The 26,251-nt window shown below is 33.8% G+C and overlaps 3 protein-coding genes and 2 pseudogenes across 4 annotated transcripts; 2 read left to right on the top strand and 3 right to left on the bottom strand.

The window, feature by feature from the left end:
• Nucleotides 1-4,806: 4,806 nt before the first annotated feature.
• On the top strand, nt 4,807-9,213 carry LOC105769986 (actin-related protein 2). The gene is made up of 15 exons (XM_012590995.2): nt 4,807-4,975; nt 5,130-5,240; nt 5,372-5,506; nt 5,605-5,676; nt 5,772-5,850; nt 6,124-6,173; nt 6,297-6,400; nt 6,494-6,562; nt 6,646-6,709; nt 6,904-6,972; nt 7,261-7,344; nt 7,946-8,004; nt 8,155-8,221; nt 8,407-8,490; nt 8,664-9,213. The coding sequence occupies exons 1-15, from the start codon at nt 4,934-4,936 to the stop codon at nt 8,742-8,744; spliced, it is 1,170 nt and encodes a 389-aa protein (XP_012446449.1). The 5' UTR covers nt 4,807-4,933; the 3' UTR covers nt 8,745-9,213.
• A 1,659-nt stretch (nt 9,214-10,872) lies between these two features.
• On the top strand, nt 10,873-17,551 carry LOC105769951 (omega-hydroxypalmitate O-feruloyl transferase-like; annotated as a pseudogene).
• Nucleotides 17,552-18,107: 556 nt separating this feature from the next.
• LOC105769958 (uncharacterized) lies at nt 18,108-19,385 on the bottom strand. Its single transcript, XM_012590958.2, has 2 exons — nt 19,015-19,385; nt 18,108-18,906 (listed from the first exon to the last, which is right to left on the bottom strand). The coding sequence occupies exons 1-2, from the start codon at nt 19,175-19,177 to the stop codon at nt 18,572-18,574; spliced, it is 498 nt and encodes a 165-aa protein (XP_012446412.1). The 5' UTR covers nt 19,178-19,385; the 3' UTR covers nt 18,108-18,571.
• Nucleotides 19,386-20,177: 792 nt separating this feature from the next.
• On the bottom strand, nt 20,178-22,842 carry LOC105769974 (membrane-anchored ubiquitin-fold protein 3). 2 transcript variants are annotated; one of them, XM_052634018.1, is made up of 3 exons: nt 22,421-22,842; nt 20,687-20,857; nt 20,178-20,556 (listed from the first exon to the last, which is right to left on the bottom strand). In XM_052634018.1, the coding sequence occupies exons 1-3, from the start codon at nt 22,536-22,538 to the stop codon at nt 20,501-20,503; spliced, it is 345 nt and encodes a 114-aa protein (XP_052489978.1). In that variant the 5' UTR covers nt 22,539-22,842; the 3' UTR covers nt 20,178-20,500. The 2 variants fall into 2 exon arrangements, with proteins under 2 accessions (XP_052489978.1, XP_052489979.1); XM_052634019.1 differs by having other exon boundaries at nt 20,178-20,588.
• Nucleotides 22,843-23,781: 939 nt separating this feature from the next.
• Nucleotides 23,782-24,173, bottom strand: LOC105769980 (40S ribosomal protein S15a-1-like; annotated as a pseudogene).
• Between the last annotated feature and the right edge of the window lie 2,078 nt (nt 24,174-26,251).

A 26,251-nucleotide genomic window follows, 5' to 3' on the forward strand; every position in this document is an offset into this window, starting at 1 on the left:
TTCATTTATGCAATTGCTTTATCCATAATGCAATTACTTTATCCATACCATATTCAATTCACTATTCCACTTCATTTCTCATATCATTCCATTTCAATATCAAATATTAGACTTTATTATTCATTTATCCTTATTAACATGACTTGGACTCGGACGGATACACGGATCCAACCAAAACACACCAGTTTGGCACCTAGTGCCTCATCAGATAATTCAAAGTAATAAATTGACACTCAGTGTCACATTGGTTAAACCGAAGTAAATTGGCACCTAGTGCCTCATCGAATTAATCCGAAGTTAAATTGACACCTAGTGTCTCATCGACTTGAAGTCGAAGAAATCCCTGTACTCTTCTAATCCTATGGCATGCCATCTATATCCGACTCAGCCCGATACAGTTAATAGGGTTTCAATTCACTTTCCAAATACAATCAATATTCATTTCAATTCAAATAATCAATATATTCAATATATATTCCAATTCAATCAATATAAATTCAATAAATTCATCACATACTAAATCAATCCATTTCAATTGTAAAACACAATAATTCTCACCTTAATCACTTACCATAACATTTAATCAAAATACAACAACTAACAATTAGATTCGGATTATAGAAATACAAACCAGATATTCCTAACTATTCCTCGTAGACTTTAACTTTCCCTTTTTAGTCGAGGATTCCGGTATGATGTTAGCTACGGAATTAAAACAATTAAAATTCATCAATTCAACACAATTCAATCTCATATTTAATATTTCAGTTTTTACTCAATATTTGCCTAAATTCTAATTTAGTCCCTAAATCGAGACTAGTTTTATTTTTTCACAATCAATCTTATATTTTCATACAAATTCCACTTTACACTAGATTTAACTCCCCAATTTCACTTAAATCCCTAAATTTTGAATTTTTACAATTTAGTCCCTAACACTCCAATTACAATTTATTCTACAATTCAATCCTTTTTCATTTCTTACATAAAATCTATCAATTTAATCCCTAATATTAAAATTATTCAACATAAACATCACATAAAATCTTAATAATTTCTAAAATTTTGACATGGGTTGGGTAGTATTTAATACCGGGATTCCAAAAACATAAAAATTACAAGAAAATGGACTAAATTGACTAACCAATTGAGCTTTGAACCCTTGAAACCCTAACTTTTCTCCTTCTTTCTTTTTTTTTTCTTTTCTTTCTTTCCTTCTCTGTTTCGTTTCTTTCTCTCATTCTTTTTCTATTTCTTTTTCTTTTGGTATCGAGTTTCCAAGTATTTCATGCATATACAAATAATAGTTTCATTTTGATTTCACATGTTCTCATGTCAGAATTTCACTCGTTGAATCATTTGAAATCTTGATGGATACTTGGGTAGTACACCTGAAGTGTACAACACTATAAATTCGTCAATTCATATTCGGAAGTGCTTTTATGAGCACTTAAACAGAAAGCTGTCTCTCAAGCACTATAAGGGGAAGCTCATTGAGCCTTGTAACGGGAAGCTTATCTAGGCAATATAACAAGAAGCTCACAAAAAGCCTATAACGGGTAGCTCCAAAGAGCAATTAACGGGTAGCTCTGAAGAGCAATTAATGGGAAGCACCGGATAGCCATATAACGGGAAGTTTTTGCGAGCACTAACGGGAAGCTCACAAAGAGCCTTTAATCGGGAAGCTCACGAAGAGCCATATAACGGGACGTTCATAAGAGCTGCGGTGTGCCCACAACACATGTAGGGTCACAATTGATCGGGATGCTCCGAAGAGCATTTAACGAGAAACTCCCAAGAACACTATAACGGAAAGCTTGAGAGGGCTTGTAACGGGACGCTCGGTATGTCCGCAACATGTGCAGGAGCACTACCATTTCGGGAAACTAAACCCTGTATCCATCGAATCTCATTATCCAAACAGAACTTATTTATTTATCAGAGATTTTCAGTTATGAGATCAATTACATACACATATATGACATTTACACAATTTACATATTCAACACTCAATATAAGCATATAAATATACACAATTAAGTTATACGAACTTACTTCGACAATTGTTTGTGACTTGTAAACTACTAATTCGATACTTTTTCTTTTCCATGATCTAACTCCGTTTTTTGATCTATCCGGATCTATTCGAGTAAATTTAACATCAATTTAATACAATTTACATTCAATTCAATACAAGTCACATCTTAGGTAAAATTACCATTTTGCCTCTATATTTTTAATTAATGATGATTTCGTCCTTAGGCTCGGAAAATGAAATTCATGCAATTTAAAAAGTTTATGTACTTTTCTTACATTTGAAATCTAATATCTATATATTTTAGAAATTTAGTCTCTATTTTTCAAGTTTAAAGATTAAGATCTAATTGTTAACACCTTAAATTCTTCATTAAATTCATGGTGAGTTTTTGAAATTAAAAAAATACTCACTTGGTTGCTATGTAACAAAAAATGACATTGAATGGACTTGAATTTAACAAATAATTTTACTAGTTTTAACAACCCTTAAAAGCTACATCAACATTTTAATCAAAATAAAGTATTTGGGCTAATGAGTGACATTGTAAAAGTTGTGATACAAAATTATAAAAAATTGAACTGCAGTTAACCCTCTATATAACAATCACCCTTTATAACAACATTTCATTATAGCAATCAAGTTTGTTGTGTAACTAATTTTTCATGTTTTATTTTTACACTCCATAACAACTTTATTTTTCATCTATAACAACAACTATAAAACAAGAAGTATTATCTCCAATAAATTAATTCTCTATAGAAGTTTTTGTCTCATTTTGCAGTAAAATTAGTTCTATTCCTAAGTGAAATAATAAATAATAAATAATAAATTTTAATCAAGATATCATTTTAATAAAATATTTAAAATTTATATAAAAATATATATGAATCATAATTTATTAAATAAAATAATTTTTAATAAATGAAATTACATTTGTAAATTTTATTAAACATGTTCAAATTTCACTATGTGAAGCATAAGTAATATAAAAAAATATAAAAATTTTAACTTTTTACCATTATGCTGGTAAATAATAAAATTTTTTTACTGAAACATTGTGCATTAGCCAGGGGCAAAGCCAGAAAAAATTTTTAGGGGGCCGAAATTAAATTGTAATTTTTACGATAGTAAAAATGCAATTTCACCATTTTAATAGCATATATCTTTATAATTTTTAAAAAATTAAAATAATTTTTTATCATTTTTAAGGAGACAAAGTGTAATTTTATCTTTACTAATTTAAAATTTTAAAGGGCTTAAATAAAAAAATTGGCATCGGCCGATGCATAAATATATTCTATCTGAAATTTATTTAATGCCACTCATTTGATATTTGTAAATATTTTTATACACATATATTTTTAAAAATATTGATAAATTCAAAATGGTACACCAAAACAAACTGATTCCAATACATATTAATTTTAGTAGAAAATGGTACGCTCATTAATGTGGTACCGACTACCTTAAACCGATTCCAATATAGTTATATTATATTATTGACGGAGTCTTAATGAATTAAACCCTTTTCGTTTTTCTTTTCTTTTCTTTTTATTTAAAAAAGTTACTTTTATATTATTTTAGGTTAAAATATGCTATGGATTTTTTACTCTTTAAAATTTAAAATTTAGTCCATACACTTTTACTTTTAGGAATTTAGTTTATCTATTTTGCATATTTCAAAATTGATTCAATTATTAACACTATTAAATTTTTGTTAAATTTGTTGGCGTGACATTTTAAAATAAAAATAAAAACTCATTTAGTAGCCATATAACTAAAAAAGAAAAATTGATGTTGTAATGAAATTGAATTGAAGAAAAAATAATAATGTTAACAATTGAACCCGAATATTAAAATCTTTAAAGTACAGGGACTAAATTCCTAGAAATAAAAATATAAGTACTAAAATTCAAATCTTCAATGAGTATAGGGACTTATGGCATATTTTAAACTTATTTTAATTTTTTAAAGGGTAAACTACCAAAATAGTCACTTTTGTTTGACTCAAGTTACATTTAGTCACTTATGTTTGAAATGTTACGTTTTAGTCACTTATGTTATCATGTTGTAACATTTTAGTCATTGAGCCGTTAGTTTACATTAGCAGATTATAACGATGAAATGATGTGTACGTTAAATCATCATTTCAAACAAAAATCCTAGGTTAATTTATACAATCGGTCCCCATATTTTTTCATTTGGAGCAATTTCTTTTATGTTTTTTTAACTTTCTTTCTTTTCCATTCTCTTATGCTTCTCCCTTTATTTTCCTCCCTTCTCCATTTCTTTCAACGTAGTTTTTCTATGTTTTATTTTTTTGAACAATTTAATTTTTTAGAGTGATGCGAGCTTGTGGACAAGTTACAAATGGAACGCACAAAGAAACTATGTTAAAAGAAATGAAGAAGGGAGGAAAATAGAGGGAGAAGCATAAGAGAATGGAAAAAAAAAGTTAGAAGAACATAAAAGAAAATTTTTAAATTGTTGAAAATGAAAAAATATAGGAACCAATTGTAGAATTTAACCTAAAATTTTCGTTTGAAATGATGATTTAACGTGCCACATCAACTTACCGTTATACCATTGTCGACAATTAACGACTCAGTGACTAAAATGTTACAACACGATAACGTAAGTGACTAAAACGTAACATTTCAAACATAAGTGACTAAAATGTAACCTGAGTCAAACAAAAGTGACTATTTTGATAGTTTACCCTTTTTTAAATAAACTAATTTGGAAATAAATGTGAAATCCGGGAAATGAACACCGACCGGATTTCTTTGGCATCCACCCCTTACCGTCTTCTGCTTCAAACTTGTACCAAAGTGATAGATTGATAGATAGATGTAAATGCAGTGAAGCCCAATCAGTCGACGATCTTTTTTCTCTATGGATAACCGTAACGTCGTTGTTTGCGACAACGGCACCGGCGTAATTTTCATTTTACTCTCTCTCTCTCTCTCTCTCATAAATTACTGATTGCCCACTTTAAGCTAAATTTTAGTCCTTACACAGCTCCTTTTCAATTTGTTTATTTCATTTCTTTTTGTTTACTTAACTAGATCTATTTAATATTCGATTGCAGTACGTAAAATGTGGGTTCGCCGGAGAAAACTTTCCCACATCGGTGTTTCCGTGCGTGGTCGGGAGACCTATGTTAAGATACGAGGAATCTCTCGTGGAACAGGAGTTGAAGGTCCTATAACCATTCTCTTATAATTTTGCTTTTTTCTTTTCCTTGTTTCTAAGTTTTGCATTTCTAAGATCTTGATAATTTTAATTTACTGTTTCTCTTATCTTCATTTTCATAATTTGAGCTTTGGTTAGGATATTGTTGTTGGAGAAGCATGTGCTGATTTGAGACATCAATTGGATATATCATATCCGGTTAACAATGGAATTGTGCAGAATTGGGATGATATGTACAATATTTGGGATCATGCCTTTTACAATGAACTAAAGGTCTTCTTTCCTTAATTTTTGTTGTTTGACTCTCATTCATTTTTTTCTTTAAATTTATTTTACTGGTCTTAATTATGTTTTATGTTGTTCCTAAGCAGATTAATCCAAGTGAATGCAAGATATTACTTACTGACCCACCTCTTAATCCATCAAAAAACCGTGAAAAAATGGTTTGAAGTCTGATTTATTTGTTTACTGATTGATTGAAATTTTCAAGAACTTTAACTTTAGGATCTGATGAGTTGGGTTCGATTTGAGATTGCAGGTTGAGACCATGTTTGAAAAATACAACTTTGCTGGTGTCTTCATTCAGATCCAGGCTGTTTTAACTTTGTATGCTCAAGGTGCCTACAGAAATTATTGAAGGTTTAGTTTTTGTTATATATATTTGTGTGTGTGTGCGTGCCCGCTTGTATAATAGTCACAACTTGCCATGGGGTTCAGCTACTGCCTTTGAAAACAATGGAAGCTGTTATAGCCTGTTACCAAGAATATAGTAATCTTGTACTGTGAAATGCAAGAATCTTTGTTCAAAACCATTAATGTTTATTTTTTGTACTGTCTGCTTTATCTTTTTTTTTTTGCATATGATTTAGCATTACTGTGAATTGTTACAGGGCTGCTAACTGGATTAGTTATCGACTCTGGTGATGGTGTCACTCATGTGGTAAACTGTTCGACAACCCTTTACCATTAGTTTTAGGAGAAGTTGCAGTATATAGTAGGGGTGCTACTGTAGGAGCACTGCAGGTGAAGTCTTGAGAATAATTACTTTGGCTTTTTGTCTCAGGTTCCTGTTGTTGATGGCTTTTCATTTCCGCATCTCACTAAAAGGATGAATGTAGCGGGTCGGCACATAACATCCTATCTTGTTGATTTACTCTCTCGTAGGGGGTGAGGACCAATTTTTGTGACAAAAAACTTGTCAGATCATAAGACTTCCAATTCTATTGATCATCAAATGATCTTTTGGGTGTCTTTCTGTAGGTATGCAATGAATAGAACTGCTGATTTTGAGACTGTCAGGGAAATCAAAGAGAAACTCTGCTATATAAGGTGAACAAGCATCTTCTTTTGTTTTCCAATTTTATGTAATTATTTATGTAATCCAATGTCACATTACTTGTATTTACTTGCAGTTATGATTACAAAAGGGAATATCAACTGGGACTTGAGACCACCATCCTTGTTAAGAATTATACTGTAAGTACTTTTGGTAAAATTTTCATTTCCCTTGTCTGCCAAAAGTACTTGATTTGTAACTCATATGCAGGAAACTTCATCGGGAACCTAAACATTTTTTTCTCATTTGTTTGACATGTTATCCATTGGTTATCTTTTATGATTTTACTCAAAAATGTTGCATCTAGAAAACTGAAAATTTTTGTTTGAAACAGCTGCCAGATGGAAGAGTTATTAAAGTAGGCACTGAAAGGTTCCAGGCTCCTGAGGCTCTTTTCACTCCGGTAAGACTGTAGTTCTCTCTGTTGTTATTGACTTTGTGTACTAATATTTTCCTGTGCTACCTATTTACTGGGATTATCTGGATGGATTTGATTGTTACAATGTGAATTGGTACTTGCAATCTTAATGTAGTTTTTGAATTGGTGTGCCAGATCTGTTGGCTGTTCAGTTATTCTCTGTAGTTTTAGATAGATTAGACTGGGGTTTGAGTTCTTTCAAATTGTTGTGGTAGAACTGATATCATTTAGTCTTAATATTTGTCAAAGTAAGAAAAAGTTTTCCTTCTGTAGGAACTTATTGATGTTGAAGGTGATGGAATGGCTGACATGGTTTTCCGCTGCATTCAGGAGATGGACATCGACAACCGCATGATGGTACTAAATTATTTCTAGGAATGTAGTTTCTACTATCTAGAATTAATCTAACAAAGTGCTGACACTTTATGTTGTAAATCTGTTACTATATATGAATTTTAATGAAGTTTCTTATTATCCTCCTTTTAAGTCATTATGCAGCATTTCTTCATGCCTCTATTTCCCTTCAGTTTATATTAGTTATCATTTTCTTCAAGGAGTTTTCTCTTTTATTATCTTTGTATAACCTGCTTGCCTAATGGAGGATACAACTTCCCAAAGCAATATTCCCATGCATTGAAAACCTCCACTTTTCACTTGAAAGAAAAGTTATTCTCTAGCACTCTTTCTATTCCCATTTAAAATGGAATCTCCTGCATTTTTGTTAGCATGTACCCACAAAGTCTCAAATTTAGAGGTCAGGACTACAGACTCCAAATGGATCATCGTTAATAATAAACAGTTAATAAATCCATGCTGTTGGGTAAATCCTTGAATTATTGATACCCACCCTTCCAAGGAAAGGAAAATCGGAACCTTGGGCTATGATATATGTATATGTTCTTAGTGTTGGGATTTTATTTGTGTAAATCTAACTTGTCATTGGCTTTATATTTTACAGCTCTACCAGCATATAGTTTTAAGTGGAGGGAGCACCATGTACCCTGGATTACCTAGTCGGTAATATGCTTTACTTGTATAACGAAACATATTCTAAGATACTTCTGAAATTGCATGCGATGAATTCCACTATCTTCTTTAAGCCTGGTTCCATCATTCTCCTAGCTACATTCTCTAGTATGATTTTGTGACGATTTTCTATTGATTCAGGCTGGAGAGGGAAATCCTAGATCGATATCTTGATGTGGTTCTAAAGGGAAATAAGGATGGGTTGAAGGTAACCTTTGTTGCTGATAAAACCTAAAACAGAAACTGCTCCATCTTCTGTTTCTAAAATACCTCTTTTTGAATTTTTTTTAATTTCATTGATTGAGCAAGTCAAATAATCATTTGAGCTGGATACAGTGGCTAAAACAAAATATGATGCTTGTCTTTAAATTGTTTTTTCCTGCTTCTAAATAGAAACTGCGACTGAGGATTGAGGATCCACCACGAAGAAAGCATATGGTGTATCTTGGTGGAGCTGTACTTGCCGGGATTATGAAGGTGCACTTCTTGCTCATGCATGGACATGCACATGCAAATTCATTCTCATGTGCAGAGCCAAAAGCACAAAAAAGAAAGAAAAAACAATGTTTCAAAAGCTTGGTTTGAGCATGAAGTAGTATAATATCTGATGACAATTCGGAATTCATGGAAATAATATTTCAATGTTGCAGGATGCACCTGAGTTTTGGATCAGCAGGGAAGATTATTTGGAAGAGGGAGTTGCCTGTCTAAGCAAGTGTGGCCCGGCTTGACTTCTAACATCAGTTTGCAATTCTTGTTGGATGTTCAGTGTCTTCACCCTCTGATTGCATGTATTTATTAGCCAAGAAAACACACACAAGGCTGTCCAGGGCAAGCTGTCTCATGTCGGTTGACTTGGTTATATCGTATCCTACCATCTATTTGCCTCTCGGACCAAGCAGCCTGTTGAGTGATTCCCTCTTATGTTACTACTATCAGAAAGAGAAAAAAAAAAGCTTCCTTGTAGGAGCTACATATATACATTTACCAGACCACAAATTTTGGTTTTGATGTGTACTCTTATAGAAGTTACGCTCATGATGTTTTATTTTCTAGAGGTATGAGCCATTGAGCCCACTTATTTGAAAATAAATCAACTTGTCAATATATACCCATAACATACCGTGACAGGAAATTCTTATACATTAAGGACCAATATTTTCATATGATTTTGAGGGTGATAATGATTCATTTCAATGATATGATCCCCCGCCCCCTTTCTCTTTTTTCATTTAAAATGATATGTATATATTTGCTTTGGAGCAGCTGTGCACCAATTTTTCCCTAGGATTAAAGTGTTGTTGCCATGTGTCATTGCCCTTTTTTCTTTAAAGTTTAGGATTTCTCGTTGATCTAATGATTTTCTTTTTCTCTAAGCAGGATTTGATTTTCTTTTACTTTCTTGGGTACTCGCTAAAATTTAGCAAGTTTTATTTTTATCACGCAATTTTAAAAGTTACAAAATAGTTATTAAATTATTTGAAAAGTTTTATTTTAAGTCCCCTGTTGTATGGTGCTTTTTGATCACACTACCTGTACCAATCAAAAGCTTTTATTCTCTTTTTTTATAGTTCAATTTTTTTTATGAAACAAATTTAAATGTTACAAATTTGTGAACCAAAAGCTCGTTAGTCGGACTTTTTTAAAAAAAAATAACCCAGTGATTTAAATAAAAACTTGTATAGTTTAGTAACTTAAAATGAAAACTTTTGAATAGTTGAGTGACTAAAATATAAACTTAATAATAGTTTAGTGACCTTGAGTGTAATTTATCCTACTTTTTGGGTGTAAGATTCTCGATAATCACATTGAATTGTAGCACTGTTTTTTTATCTATAAAATTCAAACTCGAGACTTTATTGCAATAATGATTTTATTTCTTTTAGCTTGATCCCCAACAAAAATGATAAAAATGACTGGCTACCTGTATCCATTAAAAAATTGCCTATCCAACAAAATTCACCATCTTTTTCATTTGGAAAATTTTGTTTCAGTTAAGCTATAACTAATCCATCATAAAGATGTATATTTTAAGCAACCTTTTATTTTCTAAACAATTTCATTGGCTAAGATTAGAAATGATTATTTTATTAATCACTTTTTTTGCAGAATGTTTCACCTTACATTATTTTTTGCCCCTTCTCTTTATTTGATAAAAAACCAATTGTACTAAAACAAGTATGACAGCTCATCAGCATCATCCGATATCTGCAGAAATATGGTGAGAGTAAGAAATAATGGCTACTTGGTTGAAGTGATGTCATTCTTATTTCAAAAGTAGGTAAAAGGCAAGAAATATATTGCCATTCAGCGAGGGTGAATTAACAGGCAACGTAATACCAGATAAACCAGTTTCATAAGAAAACCAAGTTGGGATACCAAAATATTAAGAGACAAAGCACCATAGTGGGAAGCAAACCAAAACCCAGTCAGCCACTAGTGGCCTACCCCAACCCATATGGACCAAATTCAAGATCTTCGGTTCAAGAAACTCAAATTTTGAAAATATCAATCCTCCTTTATTTTCAGCATTAGCTAACTCCAATGAAACATAGCCACTTGCCCCCTCTCATATAATTTTCATTTCCTTAAACAAAGTTAAACCAAAATTGTGACTCAGGGTCTTAAGCTTCCCTTATATATCTATCAAGCCTGATCCTATCATTACAAATTTGTGATTCACATCTACCAAGTTTTGGCTACTGCAATTCCCTGCACTGAGACCTCACCATCTTTTTCACATGGTTTGTTTCCTCAGAATCAATCAACTCTGCATTTAAACGCATTAGATATGGACCAAATGTCCTAGTTAGTTTTGTTTCTTAGGCTACATTATTTATACATATATATCATCTCATTTGTGATTATGGATCAGGGTGCAATTGAATGTTCAGCTATAATGGAGAAGTCCAATGAGGAAGTGTCTCAGCTTAGTGTGACTCAAGGAGACCCACCCCTGGTTTGTCCTGCTGAAGAGACAGAAAAGGGCTTTTACTTTCTTTCTAATATTGACCAAAACATTGCAGTGGTTGTTCGCACCATATGTTGCTTTATGTCAAACGAGAATGAAAATGAAAATGCCGATAAGATGATCAAGGATGCAATAAGTAAAGTACCTGTTCATTATTACCCTCTTGTCTGGAGGCTGACGATCAGCTCCGAGGGTAACCTAATTGTGGACTGCACCGGGGAAGGGGCTGTGTTTTTCATAGCTGAAGCGAGCTGTTAGATGGAGGAGATTGGAGACATAACAAAGCCTGATCCTCAAGACTCTTGGGAAGTTGGTTTATGACATTCCTGGTGCAAAAAACATACTAGAGATGCCACCTCTAGTGGCACAGGTATTTCAAACTTCACCATTGAATAATTTTCAATATGTGAAATTCACTTCTTCGCATGATAAGCACAAGCATTTATTTATCAACTCGAATAGCTGAATGTTAAACTTTGTTTCCAGGTGACCAAGTTCCAATGCGGAGGATTTGTCCTGGGCCTGTGCATGAACCATTGCATGTTTGATGGCATTGGTGCAATGAAATTTGTTAACTCATGGGGAGAAGTAGCCCGAGGTTTGCCACTAACTACCCACCATTTTCAGACAGAGCCATTCTGAAAGCTCAAAGCTCACCTAAGATAGAGCACATCAGGAATTTACTAAGATAGATGACAAGTCTAGTACTGTTGATGTAACGACCCGTTTTCAGTGAAATCGGAATAGTGGTTTCGGGACCACAAATACGAAGTTGAAAAATTTATTTTAATATTATTTTGTGGTATATAGCATGATAATATGGTGGTATAAAAATTTTGTTAAGAAATTTTACCGTTTGTATGCTCAATTTGTGAAAAAGGACTAAATTGCGTAAAGTGCGAAAGTTGTGTTCTATTAGCTAAAGGTGTTAAATAGCTGTAGAACTTTATAGTGGAGGTCCTTGTATGGTAATTAGACCATTAAATGAGTTAGTTGATGTGCATGGCTTGGTAATTGAGTAATTTTTAAAGTTAGGTAAGGGTAAAATGATAAAAATGCAATTAATGATAAAAATAGATAAAAGAAAAACCAAAAATTTATTATCTTCTTCTATTTTTTATGCCATAGCCGAATTCACCATAGGAGAAGGGAAGAAATTTTTGCTCAAGCTTTTTCTTTGCATGTAAGTGCTATTTCATCTCGTTTTCGTTGATTTTTATATTTTCGGAATCGTTGTAGCTTAATCTAGCTAAATAGGGGACTTAATTGCAATATGATTGAAAGTATAGGGTTTTTACATGAGATCATATAGTTTTTCTCGAAGTTTAATGGACTTGTTGTTAAATAAACAACTTTTGTTAAGTGAGTTTTGATGAAATTGTTAATTAGGGTTAAATTGAGGAATATGAAAATTTTGTGATAAATGTGTGAATTTATGGAATATATGGGCTGATATGAGCATATATAATTTTTGGCTAGGCTTGGATGTAGTGAAATTTCATGAATTTCATTTTTTACGAGCTTAGGGACTAAATTGTAAAAAGGTCAAATGTTTAGGGGTAAAATGGGTAATTTTTCCATAACATGAAATTTGATTGAATTGAATAGAATAAATATTAAATTAGTTAAATTTGATTATATAGATCAAGAAAAGCCACATTCGGAATTAGATCAAGGCAAAAATAAAGTAGTGGATTAATCGGTCGATTGTTTCCGTGTAAAATTGAGGTAAGTTCATATGTTTAATAAGCATTAAATTATGTTTTTAAATGCTTAATTGATATAATTGTGATGATACGACACCATGGAAATTCTCGACAAGGTATCGGCAATGTATGGATCCTGTTGAACCTTAGGAATAGATAGGATACAAATAACATGTCATTAGGGGTTACCGTGTTTTGGGTGTTGGTCTCGTATGTCCTACCGGTGGCTGAGTTTTCGGTATGTGTTGCGGTTACTTTACAGCTTGTGTGAGCAGCATCGTGTAGCCACGTCTTGATTGACAGCTTATGTGAGCAGACCCAGTGATGGCTCGAGAGTGAGCATCTATATGAGATATGAGATAAAGGTGATTTTGACCACGTATTGACACTTAGTGTGTGAGATACCCGAGTATCCGATAGTATTCCAAATGGTTCAACGGGCACAAATGATGATACGAGGTTATAAGAGTTTATACGAACCAGTACAGGTATTTGTGTGAAATACGAAAAATAATTCATAGTTGATGTATTCATACATGACTAACATGATTGTGATTATGTATTAGGCTTTGGGCTAATTGAAATTTACCTATGTTTTAATTATACTTATCTAAATTGTGGATGAGTGGTAAGTTGTATTTATTAGCCATACGAACTTACTAAGCTTAATTGCTTACTTTGTTTTAATTTTCGTGTTTTATAGTGATTCGAAAGCTCGCTCAGTTTGGAAGTTTTCGGAGATCGTGTCGCACTATTAAACTCTCATTTTGGTATTTTGGACTTTGTATATTTTGGTTAAATGGCATGTATAGGTGCTTTGGCTAATGTGGCCTATATGTCTTGTTGTGTTTTGGTCATTTGAGATGGCTTGTAAGGTGGTCACATATTTTGATATGTATATATATTCAAATGACCCTTTGATATGTGGTGTATGGTTGCTTTATGAATGCCTTACTTGTGAAATTGTGTTTGGCATTAATTGGTTGAAATGGAGATGATTATGTATGCTAAGTTTTAGGCACAATGTCTCATATATGTAATTGACCATTTAGGTAACCTTTGAAGTATGTTTGGTATGTTTTAAAGTGGTCAAATGAATGTGTTTATGGATATCATGTTATGGTGTGAATGTACATGTTATAAACTTGATATTGGTTGGACTTGAGTGTCTATTTATACCATGGTTTTATGTATTTTGATGTGTATAGGTTGACATCAATTTGGGTGAGAAATATGGCTTGGAAAATGACCTATTTTTGTCCACATGGGCGTGTGTCTCAGCCGTGTGTGACACACGGCCAAGTGACACGGTCCTGTGTCCCCTATAATTTCCTTAGAAAGCAAGTCAGTAGCTTCACACGGCCTAACACACGGCCTAGCACACAGGCGCGTGAGGCCATTTTGAAGGGTACACGGCCTGGCCCACATGCATGTGGTCTGGCTGTGTAACCCAAGTCAGTGAGTTAACGGGGTCAGACACGAGCTGGAACACGGCCATGTGATCTCTTTTCGATTGCCCACACGGCCTAAGACACGGGCGTGTCTCTTGGCCGTGTGAGACACACAGCCTAGCTACACGGGCGTATGTCCCATGCACTTTGAAAAATTTCAATGTTTTTCTAAAATTTTCTTGAATACTCGGTGTAGTCTCGAACCACTTTTAATGTTTATTTGGGGCCTCGAGGGTTCGTAACAGGGACTGTATGAATGTATTTGAATGGATTTTTATTTGAATGATAATTGATTATGAAATGTATGATTGTTTAAGTCATACGTCAGGTAATGCTCTATAACCCTGTTCCGACGTCGGATACGGGTTAGGGGTGTTACAGTTGATCTCTACAAAGATGAAATGTTGTATAGATCTTTCTGTTTGGATCCTGAGAAGCTTGAAAAACTAAAGAAAACGCTATGGAAGATGGGGTTCTTGAGAAATGTACTACTTTTGAAGCTCTTTCAGCATTCATGTGGAGGGCTCGGACCAAGGCACTTAACATGCTATCTGACCAGTAAACAATGCTTCTCTTTGTCGTTGATGGTAGGCCTAGATTCAATCCTCCACTACCAAAAGGTTACTTCGGCAACGTCATTGTACTGATAAATTCCATATGCCAAGCATGTTAGCTATTGGAAAGGCTATTTTCACATGCTATGGGGCTCATTCAGGATGCAATGATCTGCCATAGATTACTTTTGAGGTTACAAGAGCTAAGCCTTCTTTATCACCCACTCTTTTCATCACGACATGGTCTAGGCTATCTTTCCACACTATAATTTTGGATGGGGAGAGTGTAACACCCTAAAATGGGACCGTGTCATTTCGGGTTGGACCGTGTCATTTTGGGTTGAACACATGTTAGAATTTTTGAAAAAAATAAAACAAAATTATTAATATTACCGGAAAAGGTAGTTGAATGTTATAAAAAATAAAAAAAATGGATTTAAAGAAATCAATTTGGGGGTATTAACTAGATCGTAAAGGAGTGAAAAGTATTGAAGTAAAAGTGTGAAAATTAAAAAGAAGAAATGACTTGATTAGATAAATGAGAAATAGAGGAAGGACTAGAAGGAAATAATATGAAAAGAGTAGAATAAATAGTGGAGGATATTGAAGTAAAAGTGTGAAAATTAAAAGAAGAAATGACTTGATTAGATAAATGAGAAATAGAGGAAGGACTAGAAGGGCAATAATATGAAAAGAGTAGAATAAATAGTGGAGGATATTGAAATTGAGTGTATACCATAGGATGATGTTAGATTTTTTTTAGTTAAATATTTTAAAATATTAAAATTGAATAGATATTAGTACGTAGAAACATCACTTTCATCATACACCATTCACGTCACATTCCTCTTCTTTGGCAAGTTTCATTTTCCCTTTTTTCCTCCATTTTCAACCCTTTCAAGTTTTAAATTCTAATTTTAATTTATAGATTTTTAGTAAAATTACTCGATGGCATGATAAATTACTTGTGAAGCTAGCTAAGTTGCACATTTGAAGAGAGAAAAGAGAAGTTAGGGATTTGAGAGAAATTAAGGTATAGATGATGAAGTTTTTTTTAGAAATTTCATATTTATCTCATTTTAAATGCATAGAAATAGTATGTGATTCTTATATTTTCTACATGTGTTATGTGTTATATTGATGAAGAGAAATGAAAGAACAAATTGGGGATAAAGAGAGCATATCTCATCCCAAGCATTTTGTTGCAAGTACAAAAATAATTTTACTTTATCTAATTAAAACCTTAAATGAAAGCTTGATAAATTGGTGAGATTTATTAGTATATAAAATGATATTTTGAACTATAGAAATTATTTGAAAGTGAAATTGTATGACTTAATTACAAAGAGTGTAAAGTTGGATGAGTGAAATAAATGTTAATATGAGGCATTCAAGTGAAATGTAAAATCTTGATAAAGTAAATGTCAAGTGAATTTTAATGTTTGATAATTATATATATAAGGACTAAATTGTAAAAAAGGAAAAGTTTGAATTGTTTTATTTGTAAGTAGATGTAATAAAATTGTATAGTTTGAATGCTCATGTAAATAAAATGAGAACTAGTAGAATATAAATGGCATGCTATTAGGAAAATTTCTATACACACAAGTGGGAGTGATACTATAGTGCAAGTGAAAGCGGTATTACAATGCAAGTGTTAGTGACACTTTGGTACAAAGTGACAACTGCACATCCGTGCAAATAATAGTAGCACTCTGGTGTAAGTTATCGACATTTCCACATATCCTATATATTTTATTAAGTCTATAATTGGGCAATAGATTTACAAGGTAAGTGAATTAAAAAAAGACACTAGTAAGTAGCTTATAAACTTATTGAATTGGAACCTTACTAGAGTTATCATTGAAACAAATATATGTATGATAGCATGATTCATAAGTGCTATATATGTATAAATATAAAAGTAATGATTTGTTTTAAATTACAGAGTTTAATTCTTGATGTACTTACTAAGCTCTTGCGAGCTTAATGCATTATTTTTCAAACGCATAAGTGGAGAATTGTTGTGAAGCTCTAGAGTGAAGGTTGATCTCTACTCATCTCATCATAAACCAAGGCTTGAAAGAGAGTATGAATCTAATTTTTTGGCAATAATTCATGGCATGTACATAGGATCATGTTATCAATGCCGTGTATGAACTTTCATGAGGACATTTGATAGTATTTGACCCTCCATGAAAATTTTGTAAACTTTGACTTGTTTAACTTAGTTTTAAGTGGAATTATATGATGTTTTGATGGTGAATCATGTTTGATAATGTTTTGAAGGTGCTATGGAATGATTTATGATTGTTTAGACTTAGTTTTAAGTGTTTTAAACATGTTCCAGGCAATCTATCTTCAATGTCACGACATTCGACCCTCAGTGTCACGATATCTAACCCCCAGTGTCGCGACATTGGAGCAGGGGAGACTCAAGAGAGTATTCTATTTTCGATGTCATGACACCGACATCTCAGTGTCGCGGCATTGACTCTATTTGTCTTGTTTTAACACGAATAAGCCTCAATTGACCCCTGATTGAAACCAAACATTAGGGAAAGCTAAGCAATGACTTGAATAACACAAAGGGAGTCTATGTGAAATCAAAGCTTCAAAATTTATAATCGAATTGAGCAACTTAGTGTATTAATGTGACATCCCTTGCTCATGAGGAATCGGTTCACTCCAGGTAAGGGGTGTTAAAGAGAGCCTGTTCTATCAGGGCCAGTCACATTGCCTGAGAAGGAATTGATATTGTTCCTATCTCATGAAAAAGAGAGGAAAAGTATAAATTTTCTTTTAGGGTTGCCAGTTTCTGCCATGAAGGTCTTCCAAGAGGAGATGCAGGTTTAGATAACAACAAATATTTGCAGAATGCTGTTAATAACACTCTTTCTTCTATTTCACTTCTAGTCTTCTATTTGTGGAATATTACTACGTTGGTCCGATTGGCATGCTGCTGATGAGCAAAATGAGAATCACGCATGATCAAAACCCTAGTAAAGTTGGAACAGGAATGTCCAAGCTGAAAACCTGTGCTGTGTCAGTGTCAATCTACGGTGGTTACTTTGATGTGGATTTTTATATATTAAGAACTGGAGGCACATTAATTCCAACTTGTATCCTCTTGAGGTTATGTGTCTTGATTTAAAATCCAACCATATGTTATTTCATTCTTTATTCAAGAGAATTAAATGCATAAAAGACCAAAGCAGAAGTTAGATCACCTTAAAGAAGAGAGGTATGTTTCATTTGCCTCCTATATGCATTATGCTTGTTGCTTATGACGTGAAATTAAAAAGTAAGAACTCTGATACAGTCCCGACTGTAATAATTGACATCTAACAAACCCGTATTTGCATCAATTCAGATAAAAAAAACTCCTCTAAAAGCAATGCAAATATCAGGCTTTGGCAAATTGTTTAGCTTTCACATATAAAAAGATGATTATTACTAATATCTTTAGTCACTTCATACATTTCATACATTGTGTTGTAACTAAAGACCGATCTAAATAAAATCTGGTGAATCATCATGTATGCCTCCATGCTTGACCTGGACACAATTGAATGTGCTCATACAAAGCATAAAAGCAAAGCGAGAATGAAAATACCTAGTAATATGTGGCCCTTTGTTCTTCTTTAAAGAGCACCAAGTAAGGCTGGAAGGCAAAGGCGAAAGGGTATTGCCGGTTCTCCACTTCTTGTATTATGTGCAGACTGGGAAATGGAAAGAACCATCACAGGATAGCTGAGGGTAAGGAGATTGTATCGATCTTCTATAGCTGGGATTACTGTGTTAAGAAAAGAGAGAAGAGAGAAAAGTAGCAAAATGAAAAGCATATGGAGTGTGTAATGTGGGAAGAACCCTGCTTTATTTCCCGCACAAGCGAGCATTTCTTTTCGACGGTCTGAAATTCATTGCAGCTAGGCTGTAGATGCAGAGATTGGGGTGTCTGGATTTGATTGCCATCTCATCTGTTGTGCTACCGTAACCAGGAATATTGCAGGAAGCAGATGAGCTCCCAACTAAGCTTGCTTGGCAAGTAGATGCAATGTCTGCTTCCGCACATTCGATCCCATCAACTGATGGTATTTCCACCATGTAAACTCCATGTTTATCTGTAGTTCTGTTGACTGAGAATGATACCTGTTCTTTTGTTTTTGGAACATATGCCCTGAAGTTGCAGTCTATTTGAACCTCTGCGCCTGGTTAGGCAAATACTTTAATATAAGAACCCTGCTTTTGTTTGAATTTGTTCCAAAGTGTAAACAAAAAAACTTGGAACAATCATAGGTTGTTGAGAGATACTTCACCTGGTAAAAAGTAGCTGTGTCTGGAGAAGCTGTTGGTGGTGCAAACGTCACAATAAACAAGGCCCATTACGATGATCTGAGCATTGTTTGTTGCTGGCTCAGTTTGCAAAGATAATGTCATAATAAACAGTGAAAAAAACAGAAAGAGAATGATTGGGTTCATGGCAGCAAATTTTGGGAGAGGAGACACAAACTTCCACACAACTTTCTGTATGAATGATTGATTGGTGTAAATCAATAGCTAAAAAAGCATTATCATTTATCAATCCATGTAGTTGAAGATGAGCTTTGTAGTCTGGATAGGGGGTCGTGGTAGTTAGTGGAGATCCAATTGTAGGCGAAAGTGATGAAATTTATCCTTTTTTTTCACAATAAAACAAAGACATGTGAATGTATTTTGGCAATATGTGGACTTGATGGGAAGGGGAGTGGCTTATTTATGAGTGTCAGTGCCTTGGTGGCTTCATTTGTCTCATTTATTGTGGGGCTTGGTTTTACGACCCGAGTTTATAGTAAAGCCAAAATTAGCATGTTTGTAGATTGGATTGGAACATTCCTTCAATTCAGGGAAGTTGGCTTTAGCTGCAATTTTCTAACAAAAAATCTAGGCAATAATATAATGTAATTTGCAATTGTCTATAGCCTATAAGGTAACATGAGCATTCTTTTTTATGCTCAGCGGAAAGCTTTAGCTTCTAAGGGAGACATTGATATGAGGATACCCGTGAACAAGGTAAATGAGGTGGTGCCACAGCTTGCTGACATTTGGCTCATGCTAAAGCTATGACTTACTAAGAGAATGCAATGAAATCACATGATGATGATGAGGAGGATGGAATATGTTTGATTTACTATTTTGGAAATTAGATAGAGATGGGATTAGAAATTTGGCATTTTTGTGATTACTCTGTAAGATTCAAACTTGAGTTCTTTCTTGAAGTGCGTAATGTACTTTATCACTAGACCTAACACTTGTTGGTAATCTGCAAGCGTTTTACTTTCAACTCAAAAGTTAACTAATTTACTTGGTGAAATGCTAGTAGTAATGAAGATAATCTCTCTCTTGTAGTAACATGAAAAATAACAGTTTATGGAGTTCTAATATTTAATGCAAAAAAAAAAAAAGGAGAAAACTATGGCATTAAATACAATATAATTTGGAAGGTTCAGAAAGGGTCCAAATCTATTCCCCAGTCTTAATATAACGAGATGGGATCAAAGTCATGGCTCCAAGAGGATCGTGTAGATGTCAATGAATCCATAAACTTTCCATTATAGATTAATATAATCAAGTGAACAAATAAAAACTAAAAGCGGCTATCAAATGCAAGAGACACCCATTTAGGATGGCACTGTTACTCGAGAATGCCATCGAACATACCATGTAACAATGAGGGATAGCACTGTTCTGCTACTGTTTAGTGCTTCCCGCGACCCTTGAGGCCCTTTCAGCAGCATGACTCTTGAATCAGCACCAATTTCTATTTTATAATATGGAACACGGATACAAGTTTTTCCTCGGCACCTCATCCTCCTCCTTTTCTACCATAAACAAAGATTGACCACATTTTAACCTTGAATACAAGATAAAGTTATCCATTCAAACTCTTATTCTTAGTAGTCCGTAAAAGAATTGATTGTAGTGGGAAAGATTATGACAAGATTAGAGTACCTGTTTTCACTTTTGTTACAGATGGCTGGACAACAACATGCATGGCGTTGACTGCTTTAGGGAGATCACCGAAAGGTACTCTACACTGGCCAACCATCTTATTATTCTCCAAAATTTTCCCGGTATTTATTAGTTTGATGTCATTGGCTCCCTTAGGCGCAATCTTTTTATCTAGGACATACCAAAACGATTTAGACCCAACATTAGAAAGAATGAAGACAACATTATTTTATCTAGATCTGTGCTACATGCATCCTACCATAATGAAGGTTCAGAAACATAATTTTCAGTTCTCAAGTGCGTGCACTCTCATGTGTGATTAGTTCATCAACAAAAGCAAAAAGGTTCCCTCCATATCATTGCCTCCCTTATGATCAGCAGAAGAGATGTGACTATCCACAAGCCAAAGTAAAGAAAAATGGAACCAGAAGATCATGCTAAAACATCCTACTGTCTCAAGTCTAAGATATAGTCCAACCCTTTAGCGGCAGCCTAGAAATATTCTCCATATTCTTGTAAGCAAGGCATCCTCAAAATCATCCTAGGCTACCAGCCCAAAAGATTTGGGTAAAAATAAAAGGTTAAACCTTTAGGTTTTGCTTGGTAAGAAAGAAGCATGAGGATGAAAAATTTGTTATTCGAATGGTTAAGATTCATAACCATGTTTCGGTTTTGTAGCACAACCATAGATTAACAAATTTTCCATCGTCACTCGTTTCCATCTTTCATTCCAAGTAGAGCCTTAAAGTTGGGTGGCTAAAAGTAAACTCATACAGTAATGCCAAGATAGCCACTGCTATCCTTGATGGTATACATATCGCCAACATATGTAAAGGCACGAGAAAGAAGACACTCCAGAAAAATCCAAGACTAAAATTTGGAAAAAAGATACATATGTCAAACCACTTGGTTGATCTCAAAGGTATCACCAACATATGTAAATGAATAGAGATTGGGCGTCCGGTCATTAACACCATGCAACAAAAGGATGTAAGGAAGTAGCAGTCTAAACCAAGGGATCAAAAACCACAGGAAAATAGGATGGCAGAGAAAACTCTGAATATCTTAATTAATGCATGAACTAAAATTAATCATATCAGAGAGTAAGAATCCACTTATAGGATCTAAAAACAAAAGGTGAAGCTGCTGGAGATTTACAAATACTTGCCATGGTATGAAAGAAAGGGGAACAAGCACACTTGTAGAAACAATTCAACAAGTGTCCTACGACAATACCATATCAATTTCCCACCTATGTCAAAGCCAGAAAACTTGCAGATACGCACAAACCAATTACTATTTAAGCCTCCCAGTGACCAGTGATGCCATCAATCACTACAGGGAAAAAAACTGTAGGATTAAGTTATAGAGACAGGACCACCAGTTATTTCCCGAAAAGTGAACATTATTTAGGTGATACGACCAGCTAATAAATGTCACTCAAGCAATTCTAAACAATCTAACTCAAATGCTGAATGTTGAAAATAACTTAACAGTAAAAACACAAGATTTCCCACTACATTATCTAAAGACCTGGAGAGAATCATTCACTCAAGCCGTAATTATAAAAGAACAAATGTTAAGGAAACAAAACCGAGTTATGCATATTCCCAGGGACAACATTAAAGCAAAGCACCTTTTAGCTTATTAGAATTGTGCATCTTTGAACAAGCTTAAATTTAGATTTAGAGGGAAATGTACAATGCAATTAGCAAATAAAAGTAAATTCAATACTTTTTATAGAGAAAGCGGAAGCATTCACCTTTGGGCCACTCAGCAACGATTCTTTCCTAGAGCATAGCAATGGTAGAAGTAGGCAAGTATTGAAATGGACCCATATCCGATCCATCATACAATCGGACTTAAAGTTGTACTAATTCCTCCTCCACCATTTCAATTATAAAACTTTTCCACCAATTCAAACAAATGAATTTCTTTACTTTCGAAGACATAGCACCCTGTTTGGGTTACTAGGAAAATGAAACAACATTATTCTAAAATCCACTCCAACACCTGAACTTGAAGGGATTGAAAATTCCGAAAAGAAAAAATAGAAGATTTGAATCGTGTGGAGCTGTATTTTTCTGTTGAGGGTTTGATTACTATGTGCAAGATTTTACGGACACCAAGATTCGGTTAAATCCTCACGGCTTCCATTTTTTACAGTAATTTTGTTTCTATATTTTAGCTTCTTTTTAATTTATAAAAAGTATTTTGGTTTTATTTGGCGAGATTCGAGTGAAATCTGTCGGTAAATATTAATTCTCTTTTTGTACTCCCAATAGTTCAGCAATTATTACGTGGCGAACATTTGTTGGCTCTTGAGAAAGGAAAGGAGAAGATGGTAGCAGGGGATCGGATGATTTTAAGTCATTTTGACCTTTTAGTAGAAATCAAACACGCCGATAAAGTAGTAGTAGCAAGAAAAAGAATAGTAAATGACAGACCGCACACGCCGATAATACTTTTTTCTTTTTTTTCTGACAGAAATATCCTACTTAAAACTTAAACTTGAGGGAGCAAACTTTACCCCACGGGTGAACGAAATATAGTTGTAATTAGTAATTGTTTAATAGAAAGGAATAAAATTGTAATAGTATTTTATGTTTGGTTGAATAAGATATATGTTGTAATAGCATAAGAAAAAAACTTAAATGATCGAGTATTCTTAGCAAAAAAGAAAATTTTAAGCGAGATGCTATTAATTTTAATAAGATTATTATTAAATTATATTTAATCATATTTTAACATAATTATTATTAAATAAAGTCTAATAAAATAATATATAATTAATATAATTATTATTAAAATATGATTTTATAAAATCATAATATATAATATTAGAAAATTAATATATAACCTACATTATTGTTTTTAAACTTCAATGCATTATTATTAGTGAAACAAATAATTTAATTATATTCTAAACTAAAATTTAAAATATTCTAAGTAATAAATGGTTTTATAATTGTTTTTCCAACCCAACAATTCATAATCGCAAATACCGTAAACAAAACATTAAAGCATAATTGTTGAACTACAAAAAGATGCCATCTTAATAATACCAATTCGATTCAAAATAAAGAGGAAATTTCTCAGTAGAAGAACAAAAGTACTTTCCCACCAACATTCTTTCTTCTGGCTTCTTTATAGTCCATAATTCCCGCTAATGTTGTGAGCACAATGAACCAAACTGTCTTGAAGGAAGCAACCGAGCAATCCAACCCTCGATCTCCTTAACTCCGACATTGAAGCGAGAATTAATCACCCCACACTTGTTCAGCCTCCCATTCAATTCAACCACAAATTTACCAAATTTATGATCATCAACATACTCAAACTCCCTAATATAACCATGTTTCTGCATGACCAAAAGGAACTTAATGATCACCTTCGAGGAAAGTTGGATCATGACTTGTCATTTGCCCCACTTCTTTGCATTGTACATGCTCTTGAGTGTATCATTCAAAACGCTCACCCTCACCATTCTTTCAGATTCTCTCCCCTCTCTCTTCTAAATCATTTTCTCTCTACTCAATCCCTCAAAAAACCCAAAAACACCTATTTTTTCAGTTTTCAACGAGCTTTTGATTGCTACCACCGTTGACTACCATGGCCTCACCTAGAAAGTGCTAAAATTTTGGCTCTTACTTCATCTCAATCTCATATTTCAACTTTTCTAATTAGTTTTCTTTAAAAATCACCATAAAAACACAAATTTACAAAAAGAAGTCAACAAAATCCCCTTTCTTTTTGTTGCTGGAAATCGCTCCGATTGCTTTGGTTATTGATGTGTTCATCTTCCTCACCTCTTTCTCATTTGTAATTTTCCAAGCATCCAAACCCCTTTAGCATGCATACCCATAAAACCTCTCTCTCTTCTTTTGATTCATACTAATGATTTGTAGATTTAATATTTTTATATGTTTATTTGTTTTGATTGAATTTGGTGACCATTGGTGGCATGGGTATTCTAGAGATTTTTTGGGGGAGGCTATTCGTTATCGCATGGAATAGCAATTTTGAAAGGGGAGCCCAGAATGGCCATTCAGGCCTTATTCCCAATCTGTCTGTAATAAGCTATTCCAAGGAATAGCAAACTTGTGAACCAAACATTTGAATTATTGTACCCCTTGGAATTAAGGTTGAATCAGTTGGCTATTCATGCCAACCAAACACAAAGTTAGTGTTACGGGCTAAAGCTTTAGTTTTGCAAATTATGAGGTTTTAGGTGATTTCTTTACTTAAAATTCTTTTAAATCAGCCTAACTTTTGAAAATGAGAATTCTCAATGAAAATTCTCTAATACATCGAAAGTAAAACAGAAGTAACTCAAAGACAAAAAAGAACGAATCGAACATAAAAGTCACAAGAAAGTAATAGCACACCAAGTGTTTGAGTAAATGCTCTCAATAGTACTCAATTACTATGAATGAGGTACAATTAGATGATTATAAATGAGAAGGAAGACATCTATTTATAGTTGAGCTCCCTCAGATCCAACGGTACAGTTTAATTTACACCGATAATCAAGATCGAAGCCAATCTACAATTTGATATTTTTAAGGGACTTACATGATCCCTTAAGATTACAAATCAAAGCATCTAAAATTAGTTTTCATATTTACCATGGCAACCCTAGTTTTCCTTAAGTGCTTCACTAGGCCACTAAGGCTTCAAGTAGATGGGATACTTCACATGTTCCACAAATCGAACTAGTATAAGTGGGTCGAATGAGTCTTATTTAATCAATTAATGGGACGCTCTGTGAGCATTCATCACGAGCTTAAATTTGTGGCTTGTGCCATTCTCCCCTACCCATTCTCACAACGTCTTTGTCACATCCTTGGAATGACACTGGTTTGACTCGTTTTGAAACTGTCTCGATGTTTCGGCCAATTCCAAACTAGTCTCACTTTCGGGTAGTTTCGCGTATTGGAACATTTGCCTCAGCTTATGTCTCTGTCGTCGCTTAACTTGAACCGTTTCTCTTTGTTATACATATTGTTCACAAAATCCCACCACTCTGACTTGCCCTTATTTTGACTTGTCTCGACTAGGATCCTATTGATTTGCACAAATAGGCTTAGGCATGCTCAGATTAAACATCGAGTTAACCTTAAGTGCTACCGCCAAATTTGGTTTGTGATCCCCTCAGCTTACCCGCTTCAGAACTCTAAAAGGGTCATCATGTTCTTGCCAAACCAATGGTAAGTCAAAATGAAAAACACTAGGAAAGTGTTTGAGATGTACCTCGTTCATAGCATTTACTCGATCCAACTACCTAGTTTGCATCACTACTTTTCCCACAAAGTATGATGCACAACCCACCTCTCTCATAGGTGGTAGCCCCATTGATAGCTCAACAGGCTTCACATTGGTTTGTCGCACCTTTAGCATTTCCAAGAAGGTCCCATTAACACTCTTATCTACCAAGCCAATATTCTTCCCATAATGAGCATCCTCAACTAGTTGGATTGCTGACAATACATTGGTCTCACCTTTCTCATCATAACTCATCGAGAGCACGCATTATCATTGATGAGTATCCAAGATACAAATGCA

This window comes from Gossypium raimondii, chromosome 7, assembly GCF_025698545.1.
Source record: "Gossypium raimondii isolate GPD5lz chromosome 7, ASM2569854v1, whole genome shotgun sequence".
NCBI lineage: Eukaryota > Viridiplantae > Streptophyta > Magnoliopsida > Malvales > Malvaceae > Gossypium > Gossypium raimondii.